The sequence below is a fragment of the Plectropomus leopardus genome, chromosome 16, assembly GCF_008729295.1.
Source record: "Plectropomus leopardus isolate mb chromosome 16, YSFRI_Pleo_2.0, whole genome shotgun sequence".
Lineage (NCBI taxonomy): Eukaryota > Metazoa > Chordata > Actinopteri > Perciformes > Serranidae > Plectropomus > Plectropomus leopardus.
Window position 1 is genome coordinate 19,684,641 of NC_056478.1, and position 15,176 is coordinate 19,699,816.

The 15,176-nt window shown below is 38.7% G+C and overlaps 1 protein-coding gene across 2 annotated transcripts in view; it reads right to left on the reverse strand.

Moving 5' to 3' along the window:
- The window catches only part of ryr3 (ryanodine receptor 3), a 142,537-nt gene that overhangs the window by 22,096 nt on the left and 105,265 nt on the right, over positions 1 to 15,176 (reverse strand). For both annotated transcript variants that reach the window (XM_042503061.1, XM_042503060.1), the window contains exons 65-81: positions 14,334 to 14,415; positions 13,299 to 13,429; positions 13,032 to 13,150; positions 12,081 to 12,279; positions 10,659 to 10,753; positions 10,201 to 10,346; positions 9,874 to 9,961; positions 9,675 to 9,767; positions 7,209 to 7,376; positions 6,498 to 6,557; positions 6,267 to 6,401; positions 4,798 to 4,910; positions 2,631 to 2,727; positions 1,454 to 1,566; positions 1,200 to 1,251; positions 1,045 to 1,101; positions 782 to 881 (exon numbers count right to left, since the gene is read on the reverse strand). In XM_042503061.1, coding sequence (XP_042358995.1) covers positions 782 to 881; positions 1,045 to 1,101; positions 1,200 to 1,251; positions 1,454 to 1,566; positions 2,631 to 2,727; positions 4,798 to 4,910; positions 6,267 to 6,401; positions 6,498 to 6,557; positions 7,209 to 7,376; positions 9,675 to 9,767; positions 9,874 to 9,961; positions 10,201 to 10,346; positions 10,659 to 10,753; positions 12,081 to 12,279; positions 13,032 to 13,150; positions 13,299 to 13,429; positions 14,334 to 14,415 — 1,848 coding nt within the window. The remainder of the gene's footprint in view (positions 1 to 781; positions 882 to 1,044; positions 1,102 to 1,199; positions 1,252 to 1,453; positions 1,567 to 2,630; positions 2,728 to 4,797; positions 4,911 to 6,266; positions 6,402 to 6,497; positions 6,558 to 7,208; positions 7,377 to 9,674; positions 9,768 to 9,873; positions 9,962 to 10,200; positions 10,347 to 10,658; positions 10,754 to 12,080; positions 12,280 to 13,031; positions 13,151 to 13,298; positions 13,430 to 14,333; positions 14,416 to 15,176) is intronic.

Genomic DNA, 15,176 nt, shown 5'->3' on the forward strand with positions numbered 1-15,176 from the left:
CTATCGTCTACATGCTCTCTAAAAGTCAGGCTCCATTTGTGCTGAAAGTCTGCACGAAAGAGTTTGACCTTTGGCCTTTTTTATGAGTCACATTACTGCTTCAGAGTCTGGATCTCAGGACAGTGGGCCATGGTAAAGATCAAGGCTTTATCTAAGCAGTGGGGAACAAATCCTGAAAGACATGGATGTTCTGTAATATTAGATGTTCTTCAATATTATGACGATGCTTAAGACCAGGTTCTATTTCATAGTATCAAAACATACATTATACTTTTAGATTGAAGGTTAGCTTTTTTGTTTTGTGTTTTTGCTTTGCAGAAAAATGGTCTCATAAGTATTCATTGTTTTGTCTAGAACTTTATGCTTATTAGTGAAAATAAAAACAACTCTTAAATGCATTTGGACATCTTATGAAGCTGAATGTCCCTAATGAAACACAGAAAAGTGAAACTCTTTTGGGAATGCTGTTGTTTAAGGCAGTAATCACTACAACCTATCACCAGAAGGGAATTACAATAAATCAAGATTAAATAAAGAAATAATAATAATAATAATAGTAAAAATAAACAAATAAACACTTACAAAATTTGCACAAAAAAATTTAAAATAAACAATGATGTATCTGTAGACCCAAGATGAACCTTCATGTCTATGGAGTACAAAAGTGGGTAAACCAGCCAACAGCTGAAAATGTGTTTAAAACAGAAGAATGGTAACATAATTGTTTCCTTTTAACTGCCTGCAAAATGTTGAGCTGCACAAGCGATCAGCTCATCTTTACCTTTGCTGGCGCTGATCATCTGCAGCACCATCTCAGCGGCCCCACGGGCGTGCAGCCTCGCCTGCTGATACAGGATCTTCTGCTTTTCCATCTCCTTTTCCTGAGGAGCAACACATACACACACACACACACACGTCATCATCAGCACACATTTTATTTTAGTTTTGCAGGTAACAGATTTTTGGTAAACTGAGATAAAAGGAACATTATTTAAGAGTCTGGCAGAGCCATTTATAAGAGGGTCTCAGTCTGAATGAGTATACCTCAAAAGTCTTTTCTTTGCCTTCTTCCTCTTCTTCCTCCTCATCCTCTGCACAGCTCTGAAGACACAAAGGGTAACATTCAACGCTCATTTTTTTATATTAACTTAAATCTTACTAGAATTAGTCATAAATAAAAAGAACTTAAAGGCCACTACCTTTGCCATCATGTCTGCATATGCAATATACAAAGGATCTTCTTCCAAGTGACTAAAAATGAGGGAGATCACAAGATAACGTGTCAAAAATATGCATTATTGCTACATTTTATTGTACCCGACAGAGTACACAAAAAAAGGAAAGAAAGTTTAACCTAGTCTCTCCTAACTTTGTCTTCCAAGAAGAAATATGGTAAGAAATCAAATGTGCTCTAACATAGACTCACTCTCATGTTCAGTGATATAACTCTTACCTTCTCTCGGTCAAAGCGTTGTGGCTGAAGTGGAGGATGAGTTGGTGGAGAGGGTCTGGCTGGATCTCAGCCACCTCCTCTTCCTCCTCCTCCACAATTTTCATTGGGGTTTTCTGCAGGAGTCCACATGTGTGAACAGTTAGCTCTTCCCAAGTCTCATCTGATCAGCAATCATCCCTCTCAGGAAATCTGATTATTTTTAATCTTAACAGACTCCCTGACAGTTGTGCCCATTTACACATTTGTCAAAAACACTGAAATGAGTCAGTAACATTCAACTAGCACCAGCATGCAGATGAGTTTTTGTGATGTCCTGGTGATCCGTGGAAAAGGACAGGGCGAGGAAGTTAACAGTGGACGATGAACAGCGTTGGAACCAGTTTTCAAATACATGCATGTTACAACAAACAGATGCAAGCAGTAAGCCATTTGGTGATATGACTTTGATCACGAAGAATGACCATGTATACAGTATCAGGAGCCTGACTAAGAGACACTATCATAACTGCACAATACTCCACAAGTCCAAACTAATCTGACAGATTTGTAGAATAAATCTGACACTAAAAATAATCTTCCCCAGCAATAATGAATAATCCGATTTATGAGCCACTATATCTACAGCTGTATTTTAATCTTATTCATGGCAGAGATTTAGTGTCTTGATGAATTTGCTGCACATCTGCGTACAAAGCTCTAATATGAAAGGTGATTTTCACATGACTACGCGAGCATGCCACTGATGTCACGGCCACAGAACGAACTAAAACGTCACCTTCACACTCACACTACAGACTTACAGAGTACAGCGAAAAGACAACTGATGGGTTGGATCCAGATCTGACAACCAAACAGCTAGTGACTCCTAGCGAGAGGCCCTCCTTACCACTGCTGTCAGAAAGGCATAGCCTGCTTTTCTAGAGCTGTGAGCGCCGGAGCTGGCCCTGTGTCTCCTGAGTTGGTCATGCAGCCTCTGACCCCTGACGGATCTCTGTTTGAAGGATTTTGCACGCCTAGACCGGGGGCCGCCCCTGGGTGCTTTGGGCGAGGTCCCCACCCGGGCGCGCTCCCAAGGCTCGACAGGCGCGGAGCTAAAGAAGCATTCGGCAGACAGGACTGGCAGAGGGGTGCCAACGCAGGGCACGTGGGGCAAGGGCAAGGCAAGCCCAGTACTTACTGCCAGATCCTGAACTAGCTTCTCCTCAAAGGAGTACTCCTCTGCCTCTATCCAAAGTCTCTGATAGGCCGGGATGAAGAGGTTGATAGCGCGATGCCTGGGGAGGGGGAGGTGAAGGGATTTGGGGAGGAATGGAGGGGAGTGGGGAGGGAGGTACAGTGGCATTAGGGTGGGTTCTGGTGAGTTTTGGAGGAGACAGGAAGGAGAGATGTAGGGGGAGGAAGGGGTTACAGGAGGTGCATTTCAGGCAGGGTGGTGATTGGTCAATGTGGGACCCACTGGCTCTTCTGACTGGTCACTTTTGATCACTAAAATAAGTTACTTCCATCAGGTTGTAATATTCATTAGAGGAGGCATGCACATTTTAGGGGAGATATGCAGTTTTACAACAAACTGGTGCAGTAGAATAGTAATTAGTAATTGAAATGGTTAACACCCATAAGTATCTTGGTATTACTATTGACCAAACTTTTTCATTCAAATCTCACACTGATAACCTTGTCTCTAATCTGAAGCTCAAATTAAGTTTCTTTTTTCATAAATAAATCCTTTTTCTCTCTTCAGTCGAAGAAGCACTTGATTTCGGCGACATTTTTACATTTGTTGGATTACAGTGATCTGCTTTATATGAATGCACCTGATCTGTGCCTTAAGAAATTCAACACTGTTTACAATTGTGCCTTACGTTTCATTACTGACTGTGGGTAACGCGTACACTACTGTACATTGCATGCTGCTAATAGGCCTTCTCTGTCTGTCCGCAGGCTCTCATACTGGTTGGTTTTTATAAATAAGAGTCTACTTGGGCTGGTTCCCTCTTATTTATGTACATATATGTGTGTAAAAACCAGAGTCACTACGGCCCGCGCACTCACAGTATTCTCTTGATGTCGGTCCCCAAGGTTCGAACAGAACTTGGCAAAAAAGCTTTTAAATTTGCTGCCCCCCTCCACTTGGAATAACTAACAGAAGGACTTAAAACTGTCTGAGCTGATCAATATGGGGAAACTGGAATCACTTTTAGAAGGTTAGCACTCTTGGTCAATGTGACTGTTACTCCAATGATAACTGCACACTTTTTTTGTTTCTGATTGTTCTATTTTGCATTTTAACTAGAGATTGTGCTCGCTCTCTGTATTGTTTGATAGTTGTATTTGTTTGTCTCTATTTATTCTTGTAACCTTGTTTTAAGCTGCCCTCTTGGCCAGGTCACTCTTGGAAAATAAATCTTAAATCACAATAAGTCTTTTATCTGGTTAAATGAAGGCTATATATATATATATATATACATATAATAGCAACTTCTTTTCTTGCAATTATTAGATTTAAATCACATATTTATCTTAACAAAAGATGCACAGATGTGTTGTAAAACTGCACAACCTTTGGCATAATGTAAGATGAAAAACAAATCTTTAAAGTATCGTAAGAGCAGGAAGCAAAATAACATTAAAACAACCTTCATACTTTATATTAACCAAACATACTTTGTAACCCAGGTGGCCAACTAATGAAAGTCAAAATTGTATTCAATAGATTTCTGTCTTTCTTCTTCTCTCCTGTCTTCATTCCTTCCTTCAGGGTACACCTGAAATGAGACAAAGGCCTGCAGCTCACAGTGTGTTTCCACTTTCCAAATAAGTTTGTTTCAGTCAATTCTTGGGGCTCATTCTAGCTGACCAATCAGAATCAACAGTGCAGAAACAATTGGTTGCTAGGCAGAGATCGGTCCACGGCCTGGTGGATGAAGGGAGGGTTGAACGGATGAAGCATTCGCCCTGTAGTTTCACTTTACCGTCAGCAGGGAGAACAGGCGGTCAAAGCTGGAGGCTTTGAACGCCCTTTCCAGCCAAACCTCCCGATAGCCATTCAGGAAGTAATTATTATTTTTGTATCTGAGGGAGGATGAGGTAGTGTTATGCAAGAAAACAACACAGAGGAGAAAATGTCATTAGGGAGGTGATGAGGGGTTTACATGGGCACACAATCAAGAAAATTAAATACCCCACCCCCCACAACTATTTGGTGATTGTTATGTACGGTTAGAGTGAGACAAAGAAATGGTTTGAATAGTTTTTGTTTATTTTTTTAATATTACATATCAGTTTTTTTCTTATTGACATTGTGAATCAGTTCTACAAGTGTGACAGGTGTTAAAGAGACTCACCTGGGTAGATTGTAGAGTGGAGCCATGCGGAAACAAGCCACCACTGCACGCTTACGCTGTTTGGACAACAGCCTATGCCAAACCAACTTCTTATTTCTCAGAGGCTGCTCCACCTGAAGGACAAATAAATGATGCTGGTGAAACACAAAGTGGGGATCACTTGTGTGTTTACAATAAACTGGGTTCTCACATACAGGGGCAAGTCAAATTCAAGGACTTGGAAGTACTCTGTCAAGCATTCATTTCCTCCACAACCATCTGTTGCATTAAAATTGTACACATTATTAAATGAAACAAACACATGCTTAACAAGGCCTTACATTAAATAATGATTAACTAAGTGGTTATTATTATAATTAGGTATAATAACAATAACAATTATTATTATTATCATATATCAGCTAGCTTCGCTGATATATTACTATTAATGATTGCAAAGGATAATAAAAGCAGGAATATATACAGAGGGCAAAGCACAGTGCAACTCTAATTTACCAGTCTCACTGTGAAACAGTTTTTCAGCCTAAATTCTTTCTAATTCTCTTCTAATTCACTCTACTGCGCTTTAACAGCGAAGCTAGCTGCTAACAGCCACCACTGCAACCAACAAACTCCACCAATGCTCTCATTCACTGCTGAAGAACAACTAACGCGGCTCTGGTGCACGTGTTTTGCAGGGTTTTACCAAACCTGTTTTCGCTCTGAGCTCATACAGCATTAGAAAATTACAACTAGCATGGACATCCTCTGATTACTATTTTAAAACACTTTCCTAATATGTTCCATTAAGTAATTTATCATTTTGTTTTTCTCTCAATTTTATTCAAGTACTTTTTTCATGGACCAAGTTAAATATGTCAGATTTTCAAGGCACTGCAATACTTTAATTTCTGAGTGCCTAATTCAAGTATTCAGGCATCCCAAGAATCTTGTACGAACCCTAAATTAAGATGCAGGACTTTGTACTGTTTTATATAAAATAAAACTGAAAAATAATTTTCCATGTCAATTGATATGTTAGTTACTTTTTCAACTGACTCTTTGAATTGCTTATTCTGTTTGAAACAGCCTCACACCCAAAAATATTTCATTTCAAATCAAATCATACAAAGCACAGAAAAGCAGCAAACTCTCACATTTAAGATGAAAAACTCAATATTTGGCTTTTTTTCTGTCTCCCCATGTTTTTCTGATTTATATTAACAATTAATTTATTATCAAAACTTGTTAATGAATTACCCAACTGAAAGAAAATTAATGGATGAGTGTTTCAGTTGTTGAAGGTACAACTTTGTGACACATTTTATGGACAACTCAAATATTTAGAAAAAGCTGCCTTTTTGTGCCCTTGTATTTAATATATCAGCCATGCACATTCATCTGAGGAACAATATAATAGATATGCTTATCTTTAATGTTCTGTGATGTAGTGTTGATATGCGGGTGTAAATGAAGAGCTGTGTTTCTACCTGCTCCAGGTGGAAGACTGCAGCTGAGATGCTCTGCACTCGGTCCACTGTGTGTTCTGAGTTTGCAGGTTCCTCGCTCTTCACCACAACGTCCTTATACAGGTTCATCTGCCACTGGACCGCTGGGTCATCAGACTATAACACAATGACCATCAAAACAATAAATAAACTCCAAGATTTTCTTAAACTGCACTTTCTGCAAAAGAATAGCAATACAAGGCCTCATCTCACCTTGTCCTGGAGGTGGAAATTCTGACGCAAATGCTCCTTCACCTCATCATCTGTGTCTTTCTGTGAAGGGAGAGGGCATTTATAACAGAGAAGATATGCAATGCAGTGTCAACACACTATTGCTTTACTTTAAAGTAAATAGTCTGGGCTCTTATGTGCTTATGAAACTATTAGACTGGACAACATTTGGAATATTTGTAATTATATAAATACTGTATCTCTGCAGCACTAAAGAAAATATTTATATTGGTACAGGGCTTTAATTGACATCAACACAATGCTCTGTCTTAATTAACCCTTAGACCTTATTATCAGTTAAAAAATAATGAAATAGAAACTGAAGTCTGCAATGCAAAGAGTGAGTTACAGCCTTGATTACACAGATCTGGTCAAGAGGCACCACTCTGGCTTAATATTCAGCACATAAATCTTTGATCAAAGATTTAGAAAATAACACCCAAGAACAACTAATGATAAACTTTCTTAGAGGTCCACCTTCCAACTTCATCACTATTATCTCTCAGTGAATCGCATATATACCTATATATATATATACCTAAAATAACTTGGCTCAATATAAGGACAGCGTAATGGACATGTTGGACGTCCTGCGTAGTAAAATTGACCCCCAAAAAAGTATTTAGTAAGTATTTAGTTAGAATTAAGCTAGTTTAAAAATCTTTGCACTACGTCCTGTTTGTATTGGTTTACCAGACTGTAGCGAATCTTGGCGAGTGAGATGAGCTCTTGGTCTCCTGGGGTGCACATGTTGAGGCCAATGGGCAGCATCTTCTTCAGGGCAGCTACGATCAGGGAGGTTTGGATGGAGTAGTACTCTCCTCGGCGGCGCTTGTGTTTCCTCTCCTGGTCCCCTCCGGACTACAGAGAGAAACAGACGACTCTGTGATCACGAGGCAGCTGTGTGTAGGTTTAAGGTGCTCTAAACCTGTAGACCTTTAGATTAAATCTTAAGACACAACCTGTTAACTTTGCTTTCTACTTAAGTGCTCTTGTTAGTCATTTTATGGTAAATGTCAGAATTCTTTGCTTTTATGTACAGCACGTTGTGTTGCGTTTCATTCGTTAATTGTGCTATAGATATAAGTGTATTATCATTTTGTTATTATCAATTAGAGAGCAAAAAGCAACTATCTCGCTGAATTTATATCTAGCTGTGGACTTTTTTTAATTTACACACTAAAGGTTACACCTTTCAATACACACAATTTGTTGTGTGTAAATCAAAAACAACAAATCCTCAAACTCATATTTATTCATTTGCATCACACTGATGATTTATGTACTGTATGTTTTCTACTCTCTGCCAGGCAACTTCAGAGGATTTATAGATTTCTTAACCAACTTCAATTTATCAAATTTAGGCCTCAAATCAATTTAGACACCAAATCTGAGATCCAATTTCCAATGACGATGCTGTAAGGGAAAAATGTGTGTTTCACCTTCAACCTATGGATGAAATAAATCAAATACTAGGACCCAAAGTGCTTCAACATTAATCATGATCCTCTAGCATCAAGAGTGCAGGAGCTTTTCTCCAGAGTGAGCAAAACACCCCAAGAGTGCAAATAAACAAACTGTTCGGCTCTGCCAAAACAAATAAACAACAAACTCTCAGTGACAGCTAGTTGAGCGGCTGCCGGACCAAACACTGTCAACATCCAGATATATGACCCGTCTTTACTAAGAAAAATGTCCTCATGAAATGTCATATGTCGTAAACCCTTGATGTAAAGATGAATTTAAGAGGTTTAAATTCATACAGTTGATTTGTAAAACATCGAACATCTACATATTCAGGGTGTTGAGAACATGTCAGGAAATGTATTAAAAATGCAGGGAAGTGCTTGGAGGGAGTTTTCATTTCATTAGTTAAGTCTGTGAAACACAGTAGCAAGAAATGGAGCACTTTGGGATCCCGTCAGGGAAGGTACTCAGGTTGTGTTCAGCTTTACCAAAGTGCTGACACAGTGAAGGGGAGAGCAGGACAGGAGCGAGATAAGTCCAAATTAAACCCAGAGAGAACTAAGATGTACTCTGCTCCAGCTCCTGGGTTCATTACAGGACAGATGTCTTACAGAATGAAGAGGTCCGAAGAAAAACAGTTATTCTTGGGAGACCTGCAAGTGACCTTACCTTTACAGAGTAAATGTTACAGTATCTGCTATATTTTAAATCTTAAGGGGTTCAAATTCAACCATCCAATAGATACTAATAACTTTAGTATTTCTTGGGAAGGCAATTACATTTCTGGTGTACAGAGCTCAAATGCTGACCCATATGGAGTTCAAGTAGCAAGAACCCAAGAAAAGAAATCACTAAATGCTAAGTGATTTTTTTCAATATTTTAAAGGTCAGTCAGTACCTTAATATGCATGTAATCCCTAACATTTGCATTACTAAGCCCTGCGATTAATTTTAACTTAAGACATTTAAAAATGTCTCACAATCATAAAGTTTAATCTTTAAAGTGCTTAGTGCTTTTTTAACAGCTGACCACTGTAGTTTTAATCAAATATTACTGAAACAGGAGTAAACAGGGACTATTCTTGGCCACAAATAAAAACACGTTAAATTGTCTAATAAGGACTTAAGACCACAGGATAGTTAAGTAGGATTGACTCAAAGTTTTGATGAACTACAATTACCACTAAGCGTTTGTATGCCTCCGTGCACCAGTCAAGTTGCACTTACAGTTTACATCCATGTCTGAGAAAACATGGATGCTTCACACACATCCCCCCCAGCAGCCCAGATGATCTATACAATCAGCAGTTTCAAGATTAGTGTCACCAATTCAGTATCTGACCAAATGCTCCCCTTCTGTTTCTGAGACATGAAGATAAGTAATGGCCAGAAAAATGTTTTTGCACCACATTATAATGTCACAGTGAAGGTGACCTTTGACCCCCCCCCTACTTGTTTTATATAATCAAGTCTACTGCCAGTGATCAGCACCTCACCATAACCCTCGGTGTTTGTTATGTTTATATTGAAAATACTTGTAGTGGGATCATGCCTTGACAGTTTTGGTTGCATTTGGCAATATTGGATACCGACAGACATATCCTTTGACGTACTTTATAGATCTAGTTACCAAGATCTATGATTTTGTACTCACCCATATAACATGTAGCATCTGTTTAAATTAAAAATTACCTTGGACATCTTCGCCTTGCCCTCTCCAGTCAGGAAGCCCAAGTTGTTGATCTCATTCTGGACCACAAAGTTTTGCTCCTCACGCTTAAAGTTCTGCGTTCCACAAAGAGGAGGTTTTAAACAGGAAAGACATCCTTAAGACAAGTATCCTAGTATCAAATGTCATATTGTAAAAAGATTCCAAGATTGAATGACTTACATGGGACTTGCACCAGAGGATAAAGATTTCAGCCACCATCCTGAAGAGCTCTGTGGAGTTTGCATCCGGCTCCTTCAGCCACCTAGACCTAGAATGCACAACGACAAGAAGCGGGGATATTTTCCATTGAGTATAATTAACTTAGTTCTGGTATACTGGTGCAGAACATGACAATATCATAACTTAATAAATCAGAAATATAGGTGGATAAAGTTCAGGGGACAACAGGAAAATGTTCATGTTGTTGAAACTAAATGAGCTAATGTTTACAAATCTCCCCAGAAAATCTTGAATTAAAAAACTAATTGCTCTTTGTTAATACTGTACCTGTTGTTGTCCACGTAACGGATGAGCATGGGGTAGAAGGCGTAGAGGTCTCTGCACAGCACAGCAAACTCATCCAAGATTTGCAGCTCAGCCTCCTGGTTGTCACCTTTACTGTCGGCCTTCAGCAGCTCCTCTTCAGCCACCACCTTCATGTGCAGCACATCAACAATTCATCTCCGGCAATCAGTTCATTAGTATAAATGTCCTTACACACGACCCCTTCCAACCCAATGGTGCCTGTGTGCTCTCAGCACGTAAAAGAGGTATTTATACTCTCAGTGGGTGATGTGACTGAGCATAATGCTTTCGTACTAACTCCTCTTACTACTGACAGTTCCATATATACACAATGGCTTCAGCAGCTTATGATGGAGTCAGCAAGAAATCGACTTTAACCACTGAGCAGTGGATTCAACGTGCTGCTGTAATACCATGTACAGTATATTTTAAGCTCTCACCTTCACTGTCTTCTTCTTCAGTTTGTCCAGTGTGGGCAGGAAGTGGGTTCTCAGCAGATCTGCTCCAGCCTTGCAGATGATTGGCTGAGAGTAGACTGGAGACAGAGACAATGGAGAATATATAGTATATCCTGGATATGGGAAAGCAAGAAACTGATGCTTTCAAGACTAAAAACAGGTTTCTGGATGGATTTGCACCTTAAGTTTTGAGAACAATGACAGCAAATGTGGTTTTTACACTGAAAATATAAGAATTATTCAGCCATACATGGTTGAACTTCAGACAAGCCCAGACTCAGATGAGGAGTCTTCTGTGCACCAAAATCAGCAATTAGCAGATGTATCAGAATATAAAGTGTTGTTAGCATCTTTTGTTTTTGTTGTTTGATGGCTTGTTAGCTTGTAGTCTAACTGGAAGGATTTGACACTGTGTCAGTGGAACATACAATAACATCTGCTACGATGATACAGTGTGTTCACATTGGTCTGGTTTATATCCAAAAACTGCAGACTTTATTTACTTTATTTACTGTCAAAACTTTCACTATGCTAATGCTAACTCTGCTCTCTGTACTGATAAGTCTGCTCTGCACTGGAGGTTTCAGGTTTCTTTGCCGGTGTTGTGTTAAAGTCTGTTCCCCTCTCAATATGTGTTTCCCATATTAAACAGCGATTGGTTTTGGTGTTAGTGACATACCTAAGCTAGCTTGCCATAGTTATGTTTGGTCTTAGGTTTTAAAGAGGTGCACAGACATCACCCTCTTCAAGTAGAGAAATGTGAAAACACCTCTCTGGTGACAAACTGTGCACAGATGAAAGTCATTTTAGTCAACAACAGACTTATGTTTAGGGGACATAAACAAAAGAAAAACATATTTTTGAGCATAGGGGGCCTTTTAATACAGGACACAACATGAATTTTTCCCTGATCTAATTTCTTATTTTTTAAATGCGTTAAAGTACAATATTCAAATGTGGTTTTAAAATGTAAGAAAGTGCTCCAGGCTATGTGCCACCATAGCAGCCAATTATGTTTATCTGGCCTTTCCTGAACTCCCACTGAGAAATGTGAACTGAGAATGCAAATGTTCTACAATAATTAAATGTACGTTCCCAGATGGGTTTCCACAAGTTTCCTCAAGTAAAACAACTTTTCAAAGTTTTTATTAAGTTGCAGCTTCACCTTAAATTTGACTTTCTCCTTGTCACTGTTTTTCAAAAGAGAAAGGGAATGAGCAGGGTTGTTTCCACCTTTGTTGAGTACAAATCTCCCCACCTAATGAAATGTGAATGCATATTTCCATGAAGCAATTAATTTGCTTAATCTGCTCACATTCCCTGACAACCCAAAACAGCTTATGACAAGCCCTGACAACAAAATCTGACCAGCTGGTCTCAAACAGCTCTGAGCCTGGCACTTACCTGCAATCCTCTTCATCCAGGGGGCATCATCAATGCCCAGGTTGCTGTTGAGGATCTTCAGGATGTTTCCCAGGATGATGCTGAGGTGTTCGGAGGTCACTGTAGTGCAGCACAGGGCATCTTCAGGTGAGTTCTCCGGACCTTTCTCCCACCAGTAGGACAGATAGTTACACAGCATGGGGAGGATGACCTCAATGACCTGCAGGAGACAGACTGAAGGTCAAATGTCTGGATAACTGTTTTTTAGGTTACACAAGATTTGTATATTTTTTGCAAATATGTCACATCAGTATGAAAATCTTGAAAAGTTATGTACATCTCAGTTGTGCAGCACACACTGATATTGTCTAATGAGAGCCTTAGACCCAGCTCTGTGTAACTGTTTTTGAATAATATCAAGTCACACTTCAGCAGAACACAGGAGGGTGTCTGCAAAATCTACATGCTAAATCTAACAAATAGTTGTACAACAGAGTTTTGATTTCCTACAGTGATGAATTCTAACTTCATGTGCACAAATCAACTTTTAATTATCTCTCTTAACAGTTTAAAGCTGGTAATATAAATTTAAAATGAAGGATAATACTTCAAACTTTGCTACAATTAGATTAGACTCCAATATAATATTAAATACTCCCTGAAAAGTTAAAATGATATCCTCTTAAATTTTTATAGATCACACTAGCAATAAATTAAGTAAATAAAAGCTTAGTTTAAAGGGTATTCCAGGAAGTGACGACAAAATTACAGCCCAGTATGTAAGTATGTAAAACGACAGCACTCATATTGGATATGTAAGGCACTCAAACCCTATAAACAATGGATCTTAACCATAATGCAACTCATTGGCATAGAAGTAGTGACCCTGCAGTACATGTAGTGGACCAAATGCTAAACCAAATGCCCCCCAAAAAAAGCTCTTTGTTCAAATATCTGACCAGTGCTTCAGACCTGTGGCATGTCACTGTAGCGAGCACCAGACTCTGACACATCGCTGACATCTTTCAGCAGTTTGTCAAGACGAGGCAATTCTGGACACATCTCCTCCACTGTATCCGGCATACTCAGGACTGGGAAAACAACACAAGACATTTTTAAAAAATCGAAATTTCTGCTAAATACTCGAAGAGGACAAACACAGGCATGTCAGATCAAAAATCAATCAAAAATAAATAGGGCAGTCATCATAATTAAAAGAGGGATCAGGTGAACACTCACTGGCTCTCTCTCGGGGGGTCTTTGTGTTGAAGACAGAGAGTGGGTTATGGGTGTTTAGGTTGGGCTCCAGGAACGCCACAGGCATGGCTGCCACCAGAGTCGCCAGGCTCTCCCCGAGCGCTGGGAGATGTCTGCAGATCAACATGGTAATTCATAAAGTGTAATATAAGAAAAAGGACAATAAAAATGAAATTTTGCCACATACAAACTGGAAAGTCTTTAAACAAAAACTTCTTCAGTTTCAAAAGTGTACTGTGACCCCAGGTGCAAACTGTTTTGGGGTCATTGTTAGGACAAACTTTAACACTCAATCATCCTCCACCAGTGGACTCTCAGTGCACAGAGACATCACAGAGCACCACATGGTATCAGGATTAATTTAGACCTGACAGCTAAGGTAAGGTTGTGGTCAAACTTAATCGCTGATTGTTTTATAGTTTGAGTTGGCTCAAGGTGAGAAACTTCTAGTTTGGGGAGGTTTTATTGCAATATAACAGCCAGTCGGGGAATACTGCCACAGAGTCGTGGTTTTAATGAAAGACTTTTCACAGCACAAAGTGTTTCTGTTGTGTCCTCTCACTGGGCCATGACATCTTTTTTTTCCTTTGATAGATTCTCATAAAATATGATCATTGTCTTGTCTGGCCAAAGTCAAAACCTTTGTCTTCATTTTGTAGCACATATTGTATCACACAAATTGTGGCTTACAGATCACAGTAAAAAACATTTCATTAAGAGAGCATAAGGTACCATAAATCCTCCTCAAATTCCTGAGGACATTTCACACAAATATGAGTTCATCAAGAAGCTTAACAGCCATATCTTAATTTACAGTGACAAGCTTAATGTGGTTTATACATTTCTATTTCACAGTTCTTTGTTATCAATTTTCGCAGATTATAGAAATTATAGCAAGCATTAATCATTACCAAGGAGTCTTAAACTTAATAGTCAAATATACAGTGCTGCTCATGTGCAAAACCAAAAGCCATATTACATTCTGCTGCAAGGTTTGAAAAACGTTCGGCTTCTTACCTCTCCACAAAGATGTTCTTCCCTGTACCCAGAGAGTACAAACAGGTCAGGATTCTGTAGCAGGACAGCTGCAGATCATCCACTGAAACAAACAAACAAACATCAAGCGCTCATTAAACTTGTAAATATGGAAAGACTTAAAAAGGACAGGAGGAGAAAGAAAACTTGAAGTGAATTCTTGTCATTTAACAAATTTCTATTGTGGAAATTTAGGAACTGAATGCATAATCAGCATATAAAAACTGTGTGTTTCTATTAAATTCCAGATGAGGATTATGTAATGGACTTGAAGTGTCCTTAATAACACCCCATCTCTTTTGTTATCTTATTTTATTGCAATTTGTTTTCTTCATTTTTTATTCCTGGAGCAAACTATGCAGCGTGACTAAGGCTGTAAGTAAAGATTATTTTCTCTGTCAATTAATTTCTCATTTAATTGTTTGATCTGTAAAATTTCCAAAAATGGTGAAAGATGCCAATCACTGTTTTCCAAAAGCCAAGATGACAACCTTAAATATCTTGTTTTGTCCACAACCCAAAGACATTCAGTTTACTGTCATAGAGAAGTAATATATATATATATATTATTCACATTTAGGAAGCTGGAATCAGAGAAGTTTGGCTTTATTTTTCTTAAAAATGACTGAACCCTAAACCCTCAATTTATTTTGTGAAATTTGAGAAAAAAAATCCTTAACATACAGTAAGCACAGGCTCAATATGACTGAACTCGTGTATTTTCCGTGGTGACCAAGTCAGTTCAATTATTTTATCTATTTATTTTTGTTTATTTGTTTTTGTTTTTATCTTCTTTTCATATTTGCTTTTTAATTCAAAAAGCAA